Genomic DNA, 22,662 nt, shown 5'->3' with positions numbered 1-22,662 from the left:
TTTTAAGTGATTTCTTGATGCATTCCATTTTGCTATTCCTTAATAGCGAATCTGTATTTTTCGCTATTAAGGAATTGCAAAATGGGTTGTTGATGCATCTGGGGGCTAATTCGCTGATGGGAGTAACTTTTATTTTGGGCCCTGACCCATTGTCTGTCCCAGGACACATGAGAGGACCATTGCACAGAGTTGGCAAAATACACGGTGTTTGGTGTGCCCATGTGCCCATAACAAGGTAATCCGAACATGTTAAACATTACGAGTTGCTCAACAACAGTGTGAAAAACACGCAGGTCCACAACGCGGTGGTCTCCCAGTGGATAGATAAAGGTAAATCATTTCCCAGCGAAGGGTTATAAATCTCCGTGCACGCGCCGCAGCTCCTACCACGTGACTTGAAAGAAAGTATCTGCCTTTTATATCTTCAGTCCGGTGACATCCTGCATCTGGAGAATGTTTGTCACAGGATTCATCCTCATTTTGATCTTTCTATTGATTTTTGTTGCCGTCAAAAGTGTGAAGGACGACTGGAAGAAAGGCATCTCCGAGAACTTCCCACCTGGCCCGGTCCCCCTCCCGCTGATTGGAAACCTACATCTGATAAACATGATGCGACCGCAGAAAACCTACGCAGAGGTAACACGTCCTCCTTTTGAGCAATCTAACTAAAAAAAAAACAAAAAAACTGTAATGGCCATGTGTGAGGTGTCTGTAGCCATACAAATAAGTACATTGGGGCATATTATCAAGGGATTTATCTCTGCTTTTTTTGGCTTTAAAAGCCAAAAAAGCGGAGATAAAATTATCTCCCTATTACCTAGCTGTCGCTAACACCAGTTAGCGACAGCTAGTAGGAGATAGCGACCATCTTGGGCCCCACTTTGCATGTCAGTGATATTTATCACTAATGACATGCAAAGTGGGCGTGCCAAGATGTTAGCGACTGGAAACAGTCGCTAACATCACTATCTCCTATTACCAACTTTTGGAGATATTCGCGCTAAGCGCGAATATCTCCAAAAGCTAACACCCGCCCTGAGCAGTTCTTAGCCATGTTATCCAATGGGAGGTGGATAACATGGCTAAGAGCATTTGCTCGGTAATGCATGAATATCGCTGACTTTTCAGCGATATTCATGTATTTCGGCCGATTTTTATCGCTTAGGAGATAAACCTTGATAATATCAAGGCTCCTAAGCGATAAAAATCGTCGCTACACGGCGATAAAATTATTGCCGCTAAGCCAACCTAGTGATAATTATCGCTAGTTGTTGGTAATATGCCCCATTGTTCTCTGAGGGGAAATGCACTTTGTTTAACTTTATCCTGGCCTTTGCCGGTGCCCCAATGCTGGGTTACAGCAACATGATATAAAATATTATTAATTAAGAATGATGTTGGTGGTTACCAAGCAATAATAAGATATGAAGCGCATACCTTGCAGCTGCTCACCATGTCTCCACTCTTTCTGAACCTCTTCATACCTCTCAGTGCACATACTTAATTATCAGTTCTGTATAGCAAGTCAATTGCACACCAAACAAGTAACGCTCTGATCTTCATGCGAGAACACCCCAAGTCATTACCATGATAGCCCGTGTATGATACGCCGTATGTTTCCTGAAAGGAATTTTGTATATTTGATTCATTGGATTGTATTTTCTAATGTCATTTTGCTTTTGAAATAAAAAAATCATATAAAAAATTAGATCAAAGAACTGGTGTTCTAATAGCCTACTTGAAATTTACCCAACAAGCCGTGCGATTCAGGGCTAGATGTACGACCCTATTTTGCATGCACATCCAGCTTTGCTACCCGTTTGAGCATACAAAATTTGAAAGGGCTATGTACAATTCCTAAATAACGAGTCGCAATTTATTTGTAACTCACTATTTAGGAATTGCGATTTCCTTCCTAATAGCAAACGCAACCCCATGTATGAATGTTTTGCGACCGCAACTATGGTCGCAAAACTCTCGCAAATTACCACCCTCTTCAAGAGGCTTGTAATGCAGTTGCAAATTGGAAGGGGTCCCTACGGGACCCCTTCCACTTTGTGACTGTCTCTAAAAATATTTTTTAAGGGCAGGCAGTGGTCCCAGGGACTACTACCTGCTCTTAAAAAATGAAATAAAAACGTTTCATTTTTATTTTTTAAATGCATCCCGTTTTCCTTTAAGGAAAACAGGCTGCAGTAAAAAAAAATACTTTATTGAAAGGCAATCCCATACATGGAGGTCTGATGAACCCAGCATGCCACCATCCCTGGGAGGGCCAGCAATTCCCAATGGGGTCGCAAATTACGACAGGGTCATTATTATTCATGAGCCTCGCAATTTGCGACCCCATTGGGAATTGAAAACAGTGTTGAACATACTGTTGTGCATGGCAAATAGCGCCTCGCAAATTGCGAATCGCAAAGCGCTATTTGTCAGGTCATACATCTGGCCCTTTATCTCCTTGTACTTCAGATTGAAAATGTGTTGAGTATTATGTGTGGGTGTATGAAAATCTATTGTTTAGTATAATGCCTAGGGCTGTGCCGATTGGATTGCTTTTCCCCCCTCAATCAAGTAATAACGCTCTATGTGTCTCACAAATACAAAAAAATCAGAAGATGGTATAAAATGAATCCACATCAACCATCAATGTATATATTTACTTGTTAGACCTGACAGCCGTATGCTGGGCTTCTCCCAAACCATTTGGCTGCATCCTCCACATTTTCCTGATTTTGTTTTTAGGTCGAGCATTCAAAACCTCTTGTACATACTTATTATATACTTATATGTGTATGTACTTTGTGAGCTCTGGCGATCAGCCCTAGGACATGTCTGATTCTGGTTAGGGACTTTTTTTCTGTTCAACTACCTCTATTTAACTGTCTTGATAAAAAACGACCAGCAGAGGTCAGTAAAATACCAGAATTGCTTTCTGCTATGGGACTTTCTTATTTTTATTTTCCTGGCAACTGCTTCTGTTTAACTTTCTTGATAGAAAACGACCAGCAGAGGTCAGTAACATACCGGAATCACTTTAGCATTTTCTAGATTCCAGTTCATAGAAATTGTCTTACACACGCCCCCCCGTAGACAATAATATTTTTTTCAAATCTTGTATTTTCAGTGATATGACCACCGAAGGCCCTTATTTTATATTAAAAACAGAACTTTGGACTATACCATTTCCCACTGAAAGGCCATATTTCTCTCCATGTGTTCCTATTCCTGGCGTGTCATGCAGTTTGACACTTACTTTCCCTCCATGTTAAAGAACAGTAGATGTTTCCGCACCCAGGCTAATGTGCTGCATAGCTAAATACATATAAGGTCACACTGCAAGACCAATTGCATTGCAAATGCTTGTTGCTTCTAACCAGTGATGAAGTGCTTCTGCTCCCTTCTCTAAACATGGTAATATTGGTTTATCCCCAACAGCATATTTAATTTACTTATAAATCCATAGCAATTTGCACTACATGTGTCCAGGGCCTGTAAATGTAATGCTATAGTGTGCTGCAGCACTCACTGTGCCACCTACTTCAGTAGTCCTCTAAACATGGCTCAGGCCTGCTATTGCAGAGCTTGTGTGTGCAGTTTACATCGCAATTTTGACCTGTCAAAATAAACATTTTGTCAGGCCTAACCTTCCATTTTTATACATATTGGTCACCCCTAAAGTAGGCCCTGGACAACCCAGAGGGCAGGATGCTCTGCATTTAAAAGGTAGGACATGTACTTTAAAGTTTTTCATATCCTGGTATCCTATATCCAATGTTATCCTCGTCCATAGGAAAACATTGGTGTTACCTTATTACATTGTATTAATGGAATTCTCTATGTTAAGCATGACTGCTTTTCACCTAGGTACCAGTAGTTAGGGTTTGCTTGCTTTATACTCTGACTAGGACTTTGGTTGCTGCATGACTTGGGCTCATACACTAGTGAACCAACAACTTCATGAGGTTTTTGTTTGTGGTGTTTCAGGCACCGCCATTTTGTGCCTTCCTGACCAAGATGTCAGTTTGTCACCCATCGGAGTAATCGCTGGAAGTCTGCCCGGCGAGGGAGCGAGGGAGTAAGGAGCTCCAAGGAACTACAATTCCCTACCTGTACAGCGACGCGCTCATCGCCACCGTCACCGCATTGTCATCACTCACACCCGGAGTCGCTTAAGTGGCAGGAGGGGCTCTGGGGAGATCCAGGAAAAAGGAAAAAGGATCCTGTGATCCCATTGCCAGTCATTGGAACCACCTTTGAAAGGCTGGGCATTGACATAATTGAACCACTGGACCCCAAGACAGACATAGGCAACAGGTTTGTCCTGGGTTTAGTGAGTATACCACCGGCTACCCAGAACCCATCCCCTTGAGGCCAAGGATTGCACCTGTGGTGGCTAGAAGGGATCTTTACCGGTGTTATAATAATAATAATAATGAGTTTATAGAGCGCATGGTTACGCCACACCGGTGTGTCCCCGAGCTGCAGTGAGAGAGAGAGGCAGTGCCTCAACCATGTCGAGAGCAGCCCACCTAATCAGCATAAGAACAGATGAGTTTTAAGAGCCTTCCTAAACTTTAACTCAGAAGTTTCCATCCGGAGGCTCAGAGGGAGCTTGTTCCAGCTCTGAGGGGCCAGGAGTCTAAAAGACCTTCCTCCCATTCTGGCCTTCTTCACCTTCGGCACTAGCAGCAGACCGGTCCCACTCGATCTCAGGGAACTTACGGGCACATAGCTGGTAATAAGATCCTTCAGATAAGAAGGACCCGTGTCCTGGGTGATGCAATGGCATATGCACATCACCTTAAACATCACACTCTTCCTTACCGGAAGCCAGTGCAGGGTGTCTAATGCTCTTTTGGAGGCCGCCCTCCTAGGCTGCATGAGCACCATCTGTGCGGCGGCATTCTGCACCACCTGCAATCTTCCCAAGCATTTAGCTGTGGCACCCAGATATAGTATGTTGCCATAATCTAGGCGAGATGTAATGAGGGCATGCACCAGCATCTTTCTAGCCTCTGTAGGAAGGAGATCCATTGTTTTTCGCAAGCTTTTAAGGACGCCGAAACATGTCCCCACTATGCATCTGGTATGGACTTCATATGAGAGATTGGAGTCCAACCATACGCCAAGGTTTTTCACCTGGGTGCATGGTGTAGAAGTGGGACCCAGACTCGGAGGCCACCAAGCCGATGTCCAGCCTAACGGAGAACCCCCTACCACAAGCACCTCAGTCTTATTACCATTAAGTTTCAGGCAGTTCTTGGCCATCCAGGAGGCAAGCTTCTGCATTCATGCCCTGAAATTAGAGGCTGCCACATCCGGTGCCCGTGATAGGGAGATCACCAGCTGTGTATCGTCGGCGTATGAGGAGACCCTGATTCCAAAACCTTCCGCTATCTCCGCCAGAGGAGTTACATATAGGTTAAACAGGGTGGGACTCAGGGCCGAACTCTGTGGCACACCCTGTTCCAATTTGAGGTCCTTGGAGTAGTGCACACCCTGTCTAACCTGAAAGCTGCATTCTGCCAGAAAGGATTTCAACCATTCTAGATCCTGGCCAGAGACACCACCCTTAATTAGACACTGCAGCAAGGTGTAATGGGCCACAGTGTCAAAGGCAGCACTCAGGTCCAGCAGAATCAGGGCCATAGTGTGCTCCGCATCTGCCCGCTGTCTAATGGCCTCCATGGCAAGGAGTAGTGCAGACTCCGGAGAGTGTAGCGCCCGAAAGCCCGATTGGGACGGGTGCAGAAGGCTCGATTCCTCCACATGAGTCATAAGCTGTTGGTTTACAACCTTCTCTGCCACCTTAGCCAGATAAGGCAGAAGCAAAATGGGTTGTATATTTTTAAGTTTGTCTGGGCTGATGTTTGGCTTCTTCTGGAGTGGGAGAACAATGGCTTTTTTCCATCTTCCTGGCACTATATGTGATCTAAACGAGACCTCCAGGACGTGCCTTATATAGGGCTCAAGAATAGCCAAACTATCGCCCAGCACCTTGGGTGAGGCGGGGTTTCTGGGTGAGCCAGATTTAATGCTTAGGCAGATTTTACTGAGTAGCTCCAGAGAAGGAATGGTGAAGTTATCCAGTCTGCGACCCGCCATAGCCCCTACGATCTGCTCCACAAATTCCAAACCCCTCTTTGCGGTCCCAGGGAAAGAGGAGTACATTTTCTCCACCTTCTCCGAGAAATAACTTGCAATCCGATTGCATGACTCAGCCGAGCCCGCTATCGGCATGGCGTTAGCTGCAAGGGAGGAGATCTCCTTGTAAATTTTTCAAAAGTTCTTTAGTAGAATTTTACGCTGCCCCAATTCTGGCCAGGTAGTAAGTGGTCTTAGCCCGCCTAATAAGTCCATAATATTCTTTCCGTTTCCAATGTATTCCAGTCTATCCTGACTCAAAAATGCCCATCATGTGTTGGGCTCCCAAATGAGAAAGTGTCGGACAAAGGCAGTAACTTCATGTCTTTGTGCATTAAGTCCATTTGGGAGCAGTGTGGTGTAGCTTACAAGTTCACCACAAATTTTCTCCCTCAAACCAATGGCCTAGAAGAAGATTAAACAAGACATTGAAGGACATGGTTAAGGGCCAATAGGTGTAAGTGGGTTGTCCTTTTGCCATGCCTACAGGGAGGTGTCACAGACAGTAGTAGGGTTCGTGTTGATCCTCTACAGCCAGATGCATCACTTCTGGAAGAAGGCAAAAAGCAATTTGTAGGCAAGTCAGGAAGTAATGAAGCTCTGGTATGACCATTCTGGTTGAGTTTTAGGCTGACCAGAAAGTTTGGGTCATGGAACCAAGAGAGCACAGAGCTCTCCAGGGCTGCTGGACCGGCCCATACAAAATTAAGGAGCATGAAGGGGAGCCACCTACTTGTTGGATCTCCAGACCCCTAGGAACCACCTAATGGTGCTCCATGTGAACAGACATAAGCCTCACTTCAAGAGGTCTGAACTGATCATGACTTTCTAGACAGATGATGGGGTGGAAGAGGAGAGTGACCCATTCCATAACCTCTTCTTTGCACAGGAACACGATGGGCATGTTGAGGGTGTCAATCTCTCCTAAACCCTGACCCCAGAACAGCGGAATCACTGTTACCAGTTGCTGGGACAGTTTGCATAACTGTTCTAACTCACCACTGGATTCATACATCTATGCATCCATGATGTTGACACTGGAGACAGTCTACCTGTAAAGATCAAAATTTACGGGTTGTTAGGCAGGGTGAGGGCCAGCAACCAGGAGGAAGTCTCCAAGATGTTTTCATATGGGGTGATTGAGCCATCTGATAGTCCCTGGTCCAGCCCTGTGGTGTTGGTCCCAACAGCTGCCTCACTAGGCACCAAGTCAGAACTCCAGTTCTGCGTATACTGCCAAGGACTCAATCTGATACACGCTGCATCCCTGAGCTGATGAGCTCATTGACAGGCTAAGCACTGCCAAATTTCTCAAGGTATTGGTAGAAAGCTCTGACTAGGGGGGCCAAGGATAGGTCTGCAATTTCAACCCCAGAGGGGCACTTCTAGTTTTGGGTGATGCCTTTTGGCTTGAAAAATGCCCCTACTACCATCCAAAGGTTAGTTAACAGGGTCTTGGGCAGTAAGGAAGCTTCCTGTGTCTCCTACTTAGATGACATTGCTGTCTACAGTTCCAGCTGGAGGAACACCTGAATCACCTTCAAGTGGTGCTTCAGGCCTTTCAACAGGTAGGCCTGACCTATTGTGCCAGTATGTTCCAGATTGGGCAGAGTTTCACGGTGTACCTGGGACACCTAGTAGGTGGGGGCAAGGTATATCCCCCTGAGGCCAAAATTGGGACTATCATGTCCTGGCACCCACCAAAAACCCAGACAGATGTGAGAGCCTTCTTAGGCCTCACCGGATACTGCAGAAGATTTGTTAAGGGTTATGGTACCATTATTGTTCCCTTAACTTAGCTGAATTCCAAAAAGCAGTTCCGATTGGTGATCTGGGTAGAAGCTTGTCTAGTATTTGTGCAGTTGCCATTGCATTTATGCAGCACATTGCTACCACTGGTGTGTTGCCAAATAGTTTTGATCATGTCTGGAAAGGGCATGCTGTAAAAGAAAATATGTTGGTGTCAGTGAAGTATATGGAGATTCAGCACATTGTGAGTGTGGACCAAAATTGAGTCCCTGTCCTATAACTGTGGCCCAGAACATGGCACAAAATTGGATGATGAAAATAGTAATCCCATAAGGCTTTCAAAAAAGGAGGCACATAATGGAGTCAGGCAGTGCTCAAGGTTGAGAATGTGGAGCTGGGTGGTAAGCTTGTGAGAAGGTGCTGCATGTGTGCACTAAAAATGTCCTCCAACAATGGTGTAGCAACTGATGTGATGGCTAGAAAGGAAGGGCCTTGATACATACCAACACTGTACATAGTTGAGACAGCCCCAGTTTGAAAATGAATGTAGGTATGTTTTTAAAAAGGGGACTGATGATCACAAACAGACAGTAGCTCATGGTCAGGTTCTTAGAGCCTTGAGTTGGATGTGTGACTGTTGTGCTAGGATATACGGCTACATGCATCAATGTTTCCGTTTGCGAATTCTTAATTGCGAAAATTAAGGAATCACAATTAAGAATTCGCAAACTGCTATGCATTAAGAAATCGCAATTTTGTTTGCGATTTCTTAATTTTCCCTAATTGCTATTCACAATTTGCGAATCGCAATTAGGGAATACCTTTCCATTGATTCCTATGGGCCTAGAGGTCCATAGGAATGAATGTGAAGGCATTCTCATTTTGCAATTCGCAATTAAGGAATCACAAAAGGAGAATGCAATTTCAAGGGTGCAGGGGGGGTCCAACGAACCCCCCCTGCACCCCTGAAAAGTACCTTTAAGTACTCTTTTCACACATACATGCCCCAAGGGCATGTGTGTGTGTAAGATGAAACTTTCAAAAATGCACTTTTGTGCATTTTTGAAAGTTTTTGCAAATTACCATGAAGGTTAACTTCATGGTAATTTACCACTTTCTATTTGCGATTTCGCAATTTAAAAAAAATCATGCATTGCATTTAAGAAATTGCTAAATTGCGATTTCTTAAATGCAATCGCAGTTTAAGAAATCACAAATAAATTGTGATTTCTTAAATTGCGAAAAAAGCAAAAACCTTAATGCATCCCAAAAAAGGATTTGCATTCGCAAACGGCCGAATTTTGTGATTCGCAACGTTTGCGAATGCAAAAACCCTTGATGCATGTGCCCCATAAGAGCCATGGTTGGTGCTGGATGGTAACAAGTATTTGACAGAGCTCCATGGACAAGTAACTCTCAGGCCGACAGAGGCTTAACTTTTGACACTGAATATCTGGGTCTCGAGAGCTTTAAGAGAAAAATGTGCGACCCCGTGCCATAAAAATATAAATATTCAACCTTTTCCCAGACAACTGGTGTAATAACCATGTAAAGCAAAGTCCAATCAGTGCAGACTGCAGCCAATGAAGGGAGGCAGTGAACTGCAGTAAAGATTATGTCTAAGGGTGATGAAAATTACTCTAGTTTATTCTTCACTGTTCCCTGTTTACACTATTTTTTATGTTCTTCAAACAGGTCTGATGCTCAGCTTGCTGTAGTTATGATCATGTTTGGGTGATACGTGTTTTTTGCACATCACATCTCTCATTGGATCTTGAATTGTGTTCCCTCCATGTCAGAGTTGGACTTATGTCATTTCCAGGCCTGGTAGCAGCCCCTTGGCCTCATTTATTTCTAGTGTTGCCTTGTTTTCACTTTGTTTTCAATGTTCCTATATGTTTATATTATATATTACTATAACCCTCATCCTGGTGCAGCATATCTGGGTTTAGCCCTAAAGTGCAGAGGAGTGGAACACACTCATGGTCCGATGCGGTTCTAGGAAATAAACTATCCGTATTCCATCACAAATATAATAAGTGCCTTAAATCTAGTCACAGTTGCCCTGGAAACATTATGCACATAATGTACTGCTCTCCACAGTGAGGTTTAACCCACCTGAGACCTGTCAATATCATTTGTACCTTACTTTTAGCGTGAACCAATATCTGGAGCAAGTCCTACAAGAGGGCAGTGAAGCTGGTCCACACCCTATTCCTGCATTCCCCCATCTGAATAAGTTACCCTAACAGGAGTGACAATCAACCAGATTGTCTACACAGGATGTGGCAGATCCAGGTTCCAGCAGCCTCTCTGTAAATGCCAGAGGGGTTAGAGAGGAGATTGAACAGTCCAGCACACGTCCCCCCTGTATTAGCTAATCTTCATCAATTAAGGTGTGATTTTTCATTGACTCATGTCAATGGAAACTGTGATGGTCAGACAGAAGAGCCATCCTTTATAGGATATAATTCCCAATGGTGAAGCATACATTTTGAGTGGGTGAGAGCAAGTACATCCTATAAAGGATGCCCCCTTATGTCTGACCTTCACACTTTGCATTGACATGGGTCGACTGAACAGCACAACTTAATCATTGTGGATTAGTGCCAACTGCCTGCCTCTCTACATCCTTTGCATGCTGGGCAGCTTCAGCATGTGTTCTAACACAAGTAGACCCTAGTTGTCTGCCCACTGTGTCATGGGCCTGTCCTGGTGCCAGACAACACCACCTCCCTTGGGTCTCCAAGTGTCTGGTGTATTATTAAGAAGAGAGCACCACTTGAGTCCTGCCAAAGAGAAAAACTCTCCTCTGCTTTCCAATCACAACAGTCTTTAGATGTCGAAGACCCCATAGATCTTCCCCATGGACTGATTGCCTGTGACTTTCTCGCTTTCATCATCCTGAAAAGTTGCAAAACTGACACATTTTCCTCTACCAGACCCTACATACCCACTCTAAGCAATGGCTCCACTTCCGGAGAAAAATATGACTTCTGACATATTTACAGGCACATTTATTACATCCCTGTACCTTCTGGATAGGGTATAGAATAGTGTTCTTCCTTGTGTGTCTCCCAGATATGAATGAGTTCCACAAAACAGTGCACACGATGTAATCATTTTGTGCACATTCTCCTTATAGTTTACATACAGTGGGGAAGGCAGAAAAAAACAAGGTTTGGATTGAATTGTTTAGTGTTATCTTTACTGATCCGGTTTTTGTAATCTGTTAGCTGGCTAATCACTTAGAAGAGGCAAGGACTAGCCTATGTGTTGCATTGTAGGTTATGGGGATTCATAATTCAATTCATCCAGACATAGCTATATTTTATAGAAGATCTGAGGCTTGTTTTTTGTCTTCATCATCTAGCCACATGTACCCTCAATGATGAACATAACATACAGAGAATGAAAGCTTTAGCTGGGTTTTCTGTATATGGCTATCAGAATCAACATGCTATTGGATGAATCAGACTAATGTAGAAATTACTGCTACCTGGATATAGTAGATAACATATATGGTTCAGGCATGACAGATCTTGTTGGTGTTAACTGCAAGTGGCAAAGAAACATTGTGTCACTCTGGTAATGCTGTCTTCAAATGATAAATTCGTAAACTACATATTTGTTGTACTAAACATACAGTAATACAGTATGGTATGCTACCAACACTCTAGATTCAATTACGGAGATAACAATAAAAAATAAAGTACCGCAGTGAGTGTAAGAGAGAGTACCAGAGGAGATACCGTTGAAGCATGGGGCATCAAATTTTAATTTGCTAGATGTCAGGGCACTCTGTAATTACAAAATGTGCCTTCAACCACATTCAGTCCTGGGGCTGACCCCACTAGCTGAGCATTTACCTAGCAAAATAGGATTATGTGAGGCCTCAATACATCTGTCTCATGTACAGTGTACCAATCAGGAGTCTATCAGTCCAACAATGTCCTTGAGGTACAGCTCCAGAAAAGACCTACATTTCTGACAGGGGTCCATTTTCTCTGTGGGAACTTCATTCTCCATTCTGCTCCTGTTTTCTCAAAGTCTCTTCCCTCATGCATGGAGTTTAAAAACAGATGCATATAATTCTAAAATGTGGGCGCCCTACCCAACCCAAAGATGCAGTCCCAGCCTAAATGATATTGCCAAATCCTAATCGTCTGTCTGTCCAGTCCCTGCAGAGCATTATGGAAACTTTTGAGGTTTCAGCTTGAACCAAGATTTGGAAAGACCGCTCCTCTGATCCTTAACTCCTCCTAGGCTAGTTCTGGACATCCCCAGATCTGAGCCGGTTGCCCACATATTACGAACCCTCCACTAGTTGCCTATGGAGAAAAGGATAAGGTTCAAGTCAGTTTGCCTAGCATACAAGGCCCTTCATGGGGTAGGCTCCCACTTCTTAAAAACTCAACTGAAACAGTATGAACCTCTGAGGAAACTTAGATCGAGCGAGGCAAAGTTGATTAAGGGTCCCAAATTCAAACAACTAAGATGGAGGGGGATAAGCTTTCTACTGCAAACAGCTAAAACTTGGAACCAACTACCACTCTCAATAAAAAATAGCTCCCCGCTGCTATTATTCAGGAAGGCCGTAAAAACTTGGCTCTTTACATCCTAGTTAGAACCTCATATTACTGGTAGCTCCAGACTTTTTGCTTTTAAGACAGCGCCAAGACGCCCTTGGGCATTCCTGCACTTTATAAATTTACAAATCAATCAATCACTAAGTCTGATCTACTTTCCTCCCTCTAAGACGCCTGCTGTGACAGGAGCCAAAGAACTGCCTGTGCTACTTCTGTCTAGTATGGGAGCATCCTGCCCAAGTCAGTCATGGAGAGAAACCTAACCACCTCATGGAGATTACTTGTCCTCTCCCTTCAGCCCTCTAAGAGAAGGCTAATTCCCCAAGATGGTCACATTTCTTGAGTCAGAGCCCGTTCTCTCACAACATGTGCACACAGTTACATGTGATTTGGTTCCTACACCATTTCATAACTGTTGATAGAACTGCCCTTGTCATTTGAACTGCAGATTATCAGAGACACTTTCTCCTTAACTCATATGTGAGTAATACTTAATAATATCTCTAGAACAAGCACTGGTACAACAACTGTACTAAAGATGGCACATATTTATGTACCTCATGGGCAAACTTGCTAGTCCTCCAAAGTGATTTATAAAGTGGTTGATAAACCTAGCATCCTTGGCGTCATTTCCAATTAACTTTTTCCTTAAGACCTGTTTTTGCTGACTTCCTTTTTTGCTGGCCTTAGGACTCTGCACACTTTACCACTGCTAACTAGTGCTAAAGTGCGTGTGTTCTTTCCCCAAAATATGGCAACATTGGCTCATACCCAATTGGCATATTTATTTACTGAACAAATCCCTAGTAAAGTGCACTACATGTGCCCAGGGCAAGTAGTTAAATGTTACTAATGGGCCTGCAGCACTGATTGTGCCACCCACTTAGGTAGCCCTTTACACCTGCCACTGCATAGCCTGTGTGTGGAGTTTAAGCTGCCATGTCGACCAGGCAAAATATTACCTTTTGTCAGGCCCAAATTATCCTTATTAATATATATAAGTCACCTCCAAGGTAGGGGCTAGACAGGCCCGCGGTAGGGTGAAGTGTTTTTAAATAGTTGGGCGTGTGCTTTTCAGTTTTACATGTCCTGGAAGTGAAATACTCATAAATTAGTTTTTCACTATTGCAAGGCCTGTTTCTCCCATAGGATAACAGTGGAGTTACCTTATCACATATTATTAGTGTAATTTCCAGATTGGAAATATAACCCCTTCAAGTTTGGTGTCTCAAATCATAATTTGAAATCCTAACTTAAAGTGAAGTCAGATTTTAAATTCAAATTCTTAAAATGCTGCTTTTAGAAAGTTGGCATTTTCTTGCCTTAGTCATTTGGAGCCTCCAGCCAGTCTCTGATCTCATGACTGCGTGTAGCTGGCAGTTGAATTTTGTGTATTCCCCTAGACAGCCACACACAATGGGAGCTTAGGTGCCATCACTGGCAGGATAGAAGGAAGGAACTAGGCTGAGCCTCACTTACACCTGAATAAGCTGTGTCCTGTCTCCACACAAAGGCCGGCATACCACAGTATTTAGGGGCCGATTATGATCGCGGACGGACTTGCGTCCGTCCGCGATCATTGAGGAGGAGGGGACGTCCGCATGGGCTGCGGAGTCCCCTCCTGTGCGATTAGGATGTGACCGCCACCCTGGCGGTCACATCCTCTATTTTTAACATTGCCGCGGATGCAGCTTCAAGCTGCACCCGCGGCAATGTTAAAAATGCACGCATTGCATTTGCATGCAGAAAGAGGCAGGCACCGCGCGGTGCCTGCCGCTTTCTGCATGCAAATGCAGGGGGGTACCATAGGTACCCCCCATGTGCAACCCCCACCCCCCCCTTCACCTAGGGGGCCCGCAACGGGCCCCCTAGGTGAAGATCCGTATGCTTTTCCACGGCGGAAAACCCGCCACGGAAAAGCACTTTTAAAATCCCATCCTGATATGGCGGACGGTGTCTGAGAGACACCGTCACCATATCAGAGCTTTTCCGCCGCGGTTGTAAGCCAGCCGCGGCGGAAAAGCTGCCGACGGAAACCAGGACCCACCAGCCATCCTAATGTGGCGTTGGGTCCTTGGTCAGTCCGCTGCGGTTTTTCCGCATCCTCGGGGCCGGCGGTGGCTTCCGCCGGCCCCGAGGATGCGGAAAAACCGCAATCCTAATGACCCCCTTAGTCTGGAGACAGGGCGTGGAAGGCAGGGCATCTGTGCACTTCAAAGGCATGCCTCTAGAAGCATCTCCTCACTTTAAAGGCACAACTGTGTACAAAAAAAGGCGCTCAGCAAACACCACTTCAGTACACTTCTGGACCTGTGGATACTCAGCCTGGAAGAAGGACTGCTGTGCTGCTGAAAGAATGCCACTCTGCTGGACTGCTTATCCGAAGGAACAGCTGCCCTCCTGTGGTGCCCTGCTGCCCACTTGCCTGGGTGAGAAGGACTGAACCTGCATCTCTTGAACCCAGAGTGACTCCAAGAGCTTGTTGGCTGGCCTCCTGATCTGAAGCCTCATGGACATAGCAGGCTTCCAACAACCTTACACCTCCACTTGGACTCTGTCATCAGTGAACTGGGCCTAAAGTGCTTTCCAGCAGAACTTATGCATTTTCTCTGCTGAGCGGCACATCTCCTAGCAGAACGGACACATATTTTCTACTAGGCACCCCTAGTGCTGCATGGATTAGACCCATCGCAAAGACCTGCATCTTTCCTGCAGTCCGCGGAGCCGGGGTCTCGCCTTAAGGTGTGTTGCATCAACAGCCAGTTCATCACATCTTTCAACAATGACAGCCTCAACAACTACAACAGACTCCACATCGCAACCTCACAGCTCTTTGAAACTCAAACATTGTCAGATTAAAGCTGCATCCCTAACACTGGACTTTACATCACAAGCCTCGACAGTAGGATCCTCGATGATGACGCAACAGGCCCCTAAATCACAGCCTCGCCACATCGCTTTGGCTGCACAGCGCTACTTCGATATGGATCCAAACAACTCTTCACAACCAGAATTTAAGGTACTTTGTTCAGCGGGTCTTACTGGATCCCTGTAGCTGGACAGCACTCCATCGTGGTTGACCTGAACTTGTGACATTGTCCCAGTCCGATGGGGCCAGATATCCACAGTTGGCACTTTGTGCATTTTGGTGCTATCTTGACCTAAAACTTTCAAATTGAATATCCCCGGTTCTACTTATTAGATGTATGTCATTTTGGTATTCTTTTATTTATTAAATCAAACTCTATTTGTCTAATCTGATGTCAAATCTTTTTGTGTGGTGTTTTCACTATTTTATTGTTTGAAATGTTCTACAAATACTTTACGCATTGTCTCTAAGTTAACTTGATGACTGCTGTGTGCCAAGGTACCAGGGGGTGAGTGCAGGTTAATTTGAAATTTTCTTGTGCCTTACCGTGACTAAAATTGTGGTAGCTGCTTGACCAGGACTTACACCCCAGTTCACACCCCAGTTCATCGATAAATCAGTTTCTGTCTGTGGTGAAAAATCCACCCGCAGCATTTCTTTCATTGAGGACAGAAAGGCATCATTTATTCGGAGTGTGAGAGTCAATCTCAACAAAAAAATCTAAGCAGCCATTTGTATTAAAAAGTGGAGGGCAGAGTGGTTTGGTTATTGTAATGAGAGTCAAATAATGTTTGTAGCCCAACTGCTATTTTTCAAACAGATGTTGTATGAAGCACTCCCAGTTGACTAAGGTAACCTATTTAAGGAGTCCAAATGAGGGAATCTTTTATCACTACTTTTAGCGCAATATTTTGGGGAAATATTTAGCAATCACCGCTCTGTGCAGGAAGGTCCTAGAATGACTTGACTAATTAATATTCATGAGGAAGGTTGTAATTTCTGACCATTTCATTTGGCCACAATCACAGGGACAGTATGGGTAAGCATCCCAGCAAACTCCTAGTTGACTATTTAAATTTCTTATAAGGCCATGATATATGATGTAAAATACACTTTAGGCACAGAAAATTCAATGTTACATGTGGACTGTAGTACTTATTTTGCCAACCACTACTGTGACAAGGAAAACATTATTTCAGGCACACCACTGTAGCCGGACTGCTGCTGTTTAAGCCTGGAGCCCCACCTTTTGACAGGGTAAAAACCTGAGTTTAAACAATAAATGAGTCACTTCTAAGCACATCTGCCTGCCGACAAGGTAAGGCATGTAGCACATTTTTATGGGAATGTGGCGTAGGGCAGCGTAGCAAGTTACTGTGCAGTGAATTTCTGTCCTCCCCCCCCGTGCTAGTGCTATTTCAGCAGCCGAGCACCAACAAAGGCGCCCTTGTACCGTGGTGCAAGGGTGACTGTGTTGTCAGCAGGCTGCATTTGTGCAGGAAGGGGCACATTCCTGCAGAAAAGCAATCCATAGAGGCATTTTTCTCTTTCCATATGTGCTACAAGGAGAAATAAATATATTTCTCCACGCTATGCCTCCCCTGGTAAGATTTTGATGCATTGCCAGTTTTACTTGAAAATCAGGAAATGCATCAAAATCCATGGGGGTTGCGTGGGAACACCCACCGCAATGATGCCCATGAAATGCCTCCCATGCGCAGAGCAAGGCAACACAACAATTTCCACTGCCTTACATTAGATTTTTAAAGCCCTTCAAAGCCATGCAGAGTGGCTTTCCATGGCTTTATAAATATGACTTGGGGCTTTGCTTCTTGCGTGACGCATGAATGACGCAAGGCCCTCATAAAGATTCCCTCTAATATATAAGAATGGAACATGTGTGACATCGGAATAGCATGTTCCCGCAGTGACTAGTCCCACAACAACATTGTCACAGGTCAGGCGTAACCGGCCCATAGGAAAAGTATATTATTCATTTCCACATTTAACTTTTGATATGTACCAGCTACAGATTCAATGTAAGGCCCTATTTTCATATTTAATAGTAATCCAATCTAATAGTGAAGTCAGATTGTTTTAAATATATGGGAAAAGTTACTTTAGAACCGTTACCTTTACTTTGCCTGAATTAGCTGGAGGCTAATTTGGATTAGCTCTTCACCAACTGCACATCGGGCACTTGCCCCTGAAGGAGATGCAAAAGGTGTGTGTAATCTACTCCCAGAGTATGGTCTGCGTGTTGGGAGGTGCTTTATTTTCCCTTGCAGCTAGACTAATTAGAGTGGACCCAGGAAGTTATTTAACTTGATAGGGGATCTGTACTTTTACAAGGAAATATAAGGGGAGATCTGGAGGAAGCATCCTGTATCCCCTTAGTCAAGCCCAGTGGGACAGAAGCTACACCCAGACTGGATTTTGAGTGGGCACAGAGGAGGGGACTGTTCATTACCTTTGCCTCATCTTTGGATGGGCTAACAGTGTCCTTTGAAGGAGAGAAGGGATTGCTCATTTTAGATTTTGTAAATAAAGTGCACTGTGATGTTGTTTGGAGCAGGGCAAATATTAAATGTAGCACAAGTGGGTAGGGTTGCCCCTAGTAACTCTCACTACTAATAGTCAGGCATAAATGTAGTACCCCAAGGCACCATCTTTAGAACACTTTTTGGGCCCGTAGAAGAACATAAGAATTACACATGCTGTTTGAGGCCTGTGAGGGAGCCTGCAGGGCTGGACGTGCTCCTATTTTTACCCAGAACAAAGAAGTGCACTCCAAAGGTCAGTTCACTGACCTCTTGTGTGGCTAGAGGGGCACAACAATCTGCAAGAGGCCTTTTTACTGAAGTGGCCAGCTGACCAGTAGCAACTTAGCATGGACAGGACCATTCTGTCGACTTATGCCTGACACCAATAGAGTCTTTAAGTGCCTTCTATTGAGGTCCTGGTGGCCTTAGAAGTGTACTCATGTATTTTCTGGGCACCAGATGGGTGTTTGAAAACATTAAACAAGTTTTCCTCTATAGAGTGAGTGAGCCCCACCAGGAAAGAAATCCAACCAGAAGTTCAATAAAATCTGATTGAATGCTATCTTCATCCTGCCCAGGGATCTTCACAGCTCTAACATAACAACAAAGTCTCATTCTCTATTGGGAGTTGGAACATCGTATTTGGGAAATCTCCAAAGCTCCACAGTGGCAGTCATACCAACCTGCTTATGATATATAGGTGGGGCGTGGCTAGCGCCAGAGAAAATGGCCGCACACTAACAGAGCTCTGTGATGGTATAGGCCATCCCCGTTAAATCCGTCCACTTATCCTGCAACAGTTTTGAGCTGTGCCCCAGCATCGGAATCGGGCAAATCTCAGGTCCACGGAGCACTGCACCTGGGACCTGTACCCCTGGGCCTCGCAGAGCAACATAGCGGGGAAGATTGCGGCCTCCTCGCCACGCTGGAGCCGGGGACTGTGGTAAACTGGCAGTGCGGCGTCCCAGGCGGAAAGGACATCAGCGGAGTGGAGGTGAGGAGTCGTGGCCACCTCACTGCAGCACCGCTACAGGGAGACAAAGTGGACTCCCGTCCACAGCACATAAGGCCAAGGGGACGGAACACTGCGGTAACCAGCGACGCGGGAGCTTTCGCACCAAAAGCAATTCAAAATCAGCCATTAACCCACAGCAGTGACACTATCCCTGGCGGGCGGGCAACAGTGGAACGACACCACTGAATGGTTCGGCGGACCCCGGGGGGCCACAGGCATCTGAGCCCCAACCAAGGCTGCCCTCAACGGGGGAGGGGGGCAGTGTGACCGCCCACACCACAGGACTATTACAGAAGGGGGCACAAACCGTATACAACAGTGCTCAGGCCATACCACAGTACAAGCACCAGGCCCCGGGGGACACAGAGTGGGCCTCGCCCACAAGCAGTCAATTGGACACTGGTGGACCGACCACGCGGAAGGGGCCCCAAAGTCATAGTGAGCCGGAAACGGACGCCCTGCAATGTAGTAATCAAGGCCCAGCAAGATGAGTGGCAGGGGGACCAGAGGCCAGCCACCCCCGAGGCTAGATAAGTTTGCCTACACCAAAAGACACCTCGGACACCCCCCGGGAGAAGGCATCCCGCACCTCGCCTGAGCTGTCACAGCCTAGCACCCGGACAGCGGACAAAGACTAGGTCACGCTTCAAGATGTAATGGCTGCACTGAAGACGATGCAAACATCGATGGGATCATTCTCCACCGACGTCTCCCTAATCAGGGCAGACTTTGCGAAACTGTCAGATCGCTTAATAGAAGTCGAAAGACGACGTCGGGACTCACGGGAGAAACGGCCGAACTCAAACAAAAAGTGCAGAGGTTAAAGGATGACAACCGCCTCATGAAAGCCAAACTCGAGGACCAGGGAGGCCGCTCCCGGTGAAATATTGTGCACATAGTGGGTGTGCCGGAGTCAGAAGGGGGCCCAGCACTGGACCAATATGTAGAAGACCTAGTTCAAAACCAGCTCCAAACGAAAGGACTGCCCAATTACTTCTCGGTGGAACGAGCCCACCGAGTACCAGGATGAAAGCCGCTCCCGGGAGCACCGCCGCGTCCGATACTGGCAAGGATCTTCGACTTCCGTGACCGTGACGCGAATCTACAGGCCGCAAGAATTGCCCCACCGCTGAAGATTGATAACTCAGAGGTCTCATCTTATACCGACTATACGGTGGCGGTGGCGGAGCAACGACGCAGCTTTACGGAAATCAAAAAGGAACTCAGAACCCGGGAACTGAAATATGCAATGATATTCCCGGAGAAGCTGCGCGTCGAATCCGAGGGGATAGTATGGTTTTCGAGTCACCCGGAGATGCACAAGACTGGCTGGAAGGCTAGAGACCAGCAGGAGGGCCCAAGAATCGAGATGCAAGACGACACAACAGATAAAGGGACGACCGCTGAGCTCAGCAGACGGACTTCATGGCAGAACTGTGCGATGATGACGCTGGTGGATTCCAGGTTGCAAGGGACAACATATATTAAGCAGCTGAAACACAGCGCAGCTGTCCGGAATGCGGACTGAGATTTGTGGGTGGTGGAGGGGCGGAGGGAGGCGGTTGTGCTTGCATCACGGGTAAGCTGCTCTGCAGCGAAATGTTGGATCCAAAGAAGACTGCCGCAGGTAGGACACACTAAGTTGGCACAGCATCACATGAACACTGTAAGGGGAAGAAGGTTTCATTGCTGTAACAGAAGTCTCACCCTCCAGAATGTTGCAAATGTTTACGGGTAGCAAGCACTCTGCTTAGTTGGGGTGGTGGACAGTTTGGGATCCGCTGGGCAGGGAGGCAGGGTGGGGGGTGGGGGTGTTGGTTGTTTTCGGCCCAATTTTGTACTGTTATAGGTTGTTCAGTACACAATCTCTCCAGACACACTTACGATTACTACTATGGATCAGGAACACGCATGCAGGTCCTTTGTTACTCGCGTTAGTATGTAAGGGCACATTAATGACAAAATTCAGCCTTGCGGCGCAAATCAATATTGGGAACATAATACATTTCCAGTTAGTATACAATGGCATACTCTGCAGAAGGAGTCCCTAACTCCCAAGCTGCGAACAAGTCCTGCCCTACACTATCAGTGATATCCTGGAACGTTAATGGACTGGGACAGAAGATAAAACGGGGTCTGGTTTTACAATACCTGAAGAGAAAGGGCCCCACTGTCGCGCTGCTCCAGGAAACACACTTGATGGGTGGGGCCTGCAAGGCGCTAGATCGATGGGGTTTTAAGATGGTCACTCACGCGGAATTCACATCGAGCTCACGCTGGGTCGGTATATTAGTCCACAAAAGCTCCCCACTGGTGATACACAAAACCTGCTCAGACGATCAGGGCCGATTCACTGCCTTGTCTTGTCAGTGGGAAGGACGCAGTTACAACATGGTCTTCGTATACATACCCCTGTCACTTCACCAGCCAGCCTTCAGAGACCTGGGTAAATTCCTGTTAGACCTACCGGAAGGGGAGCTGATCCTGGGTGGGGACTTCCATGCTGTGGTAGACACTTCCATGGACCGCAGGCCCCCTAGGGATACTCATGGACACAATCAAGCCCTGAGAGAAATTTTAGCTGCAATGGGACTGACAGATTTGTGGCGGCTTAAGCACCCAACAGATCGCCAGTTTACCTTCCACTCAGGGGCCCACAATTGTCTTTCGCGTATAGACTACTTGTTCACGATAGCGGTTCCCCTTGACAAAGTGAGTTCAGTTGAAAATCTTCCCAGAGACATCTCTGACCACTCTCCAATACACCTCACCTACACAACAAAGACCCCAATTCAGAGACAAGTTTACCCGGTATACCCAGGATATCTATAAACTCCCACCATAGCTAAGGCTTTAAAGAAATCCACTGAGCAATATTTCTCGAAACATGTACACTCTATAGAATCGCTGAGCATATTGTGGGAGGCCTACAAGTCAGTGATCTGCGGTTACGCCATCTCCTCCATTGCCCGATACACCCGAGAACGCAGGGAACACTTAGAAGCACTGGAAACGGCGGTGCAGAGGGCGGAGGTAGCACATGCAGAAGCATCAACTGAAGTGACAGCACAAGGCTTAACACTGGCGGCCCAGGAATACAGGGCATACGCATGGGAGCAAGCGAAAACTAGACACATGAACACCTTGCACAGAGTATATGAACTGGGGGACAAGATGGGCAGGATGCTGGCTTGGCTCGAGAAAAAGGAGAGAGCGAATAGATGTATCCCACAGTTGATGCTTGGAGATGGCACCGTCTTATTGTGGAGGAGCTGGCGACCTATTACGAACTGGTTTACACCCCACGGGCCACGGCAACAGTGGATGACAACTTGCACTTTTTATGAGCTATAGACTTGCCGGCATTACCGTTAGAGGATATGCAAGCGTTAGAGGCTGACCTTACAGTAGAGGAACTGGGGCGGGCCCTAGCGGCCCTCCACACGGGAAAGGCGATGGGCCCCAACGGTTTGCCAGTAGAACTCTATATAAAAGATGTCAGGAACCATCACACCTCACTTGTTTGCAATGTATAATGACTGCCTGGGGGAGAGAACCTTGCCTAAAGATCAAAGGCTAGCGACGATCGTGGCAATTCATAAACCGGGTAAACCAAAGAACCAACCATCGTCCTACCACCCGATCTCACTGTTAAATGCAGAGGTAAAAACACTGGCGAATACACTGGTGCTCCGCCTACAGCCATATCTTGCCACCTTAGTTCACCCTGACCAATCAGGATTTATGCCT

General features: G+C 46.0%; 1 protein-coding gene across 1 annotated transcript in view; it reads left to right on the top strand.

Moving 5' to 3' along the window:
- The first annotated feature begins 384 nt into the window (after positions 1–384).
- Positions 385–22,662, top strand: part of LOC147706978 (cytochrome P450 2K1-like) — a 332,152-nt gene continuing 309,874 nt past the window's right edge. The window contains exon 1 of the mRNA XM_086926207.1: positions 385–636. Within this exon, the coding sequence (XP_086782333.1) occupies positions 454–636 (183 nt within the window). The 5' untranslated portion in view covers positions 385–453. The remainder of the gene's footprint in view (positions 637–22,662) is intronic.

Source organism: Lissotriton vulgaris, chromosome 6 (assembly GCF_964263255.1).
Source record: "Lissotriton vulgaris chromosome 6, aLisVul1.2, whole genome shotgun sequence".
Lineage (NCBI taxonomy): Eukaryota > Metazoa > Chordata > Amphibia > Caudata > Salamandridae > Lissotriton > Lissotriton vulgaris.
Note: the sequence above shows the minus strand (reverse complement) of the source record. Positions and strands in the feature narration are given on the sequence as shown.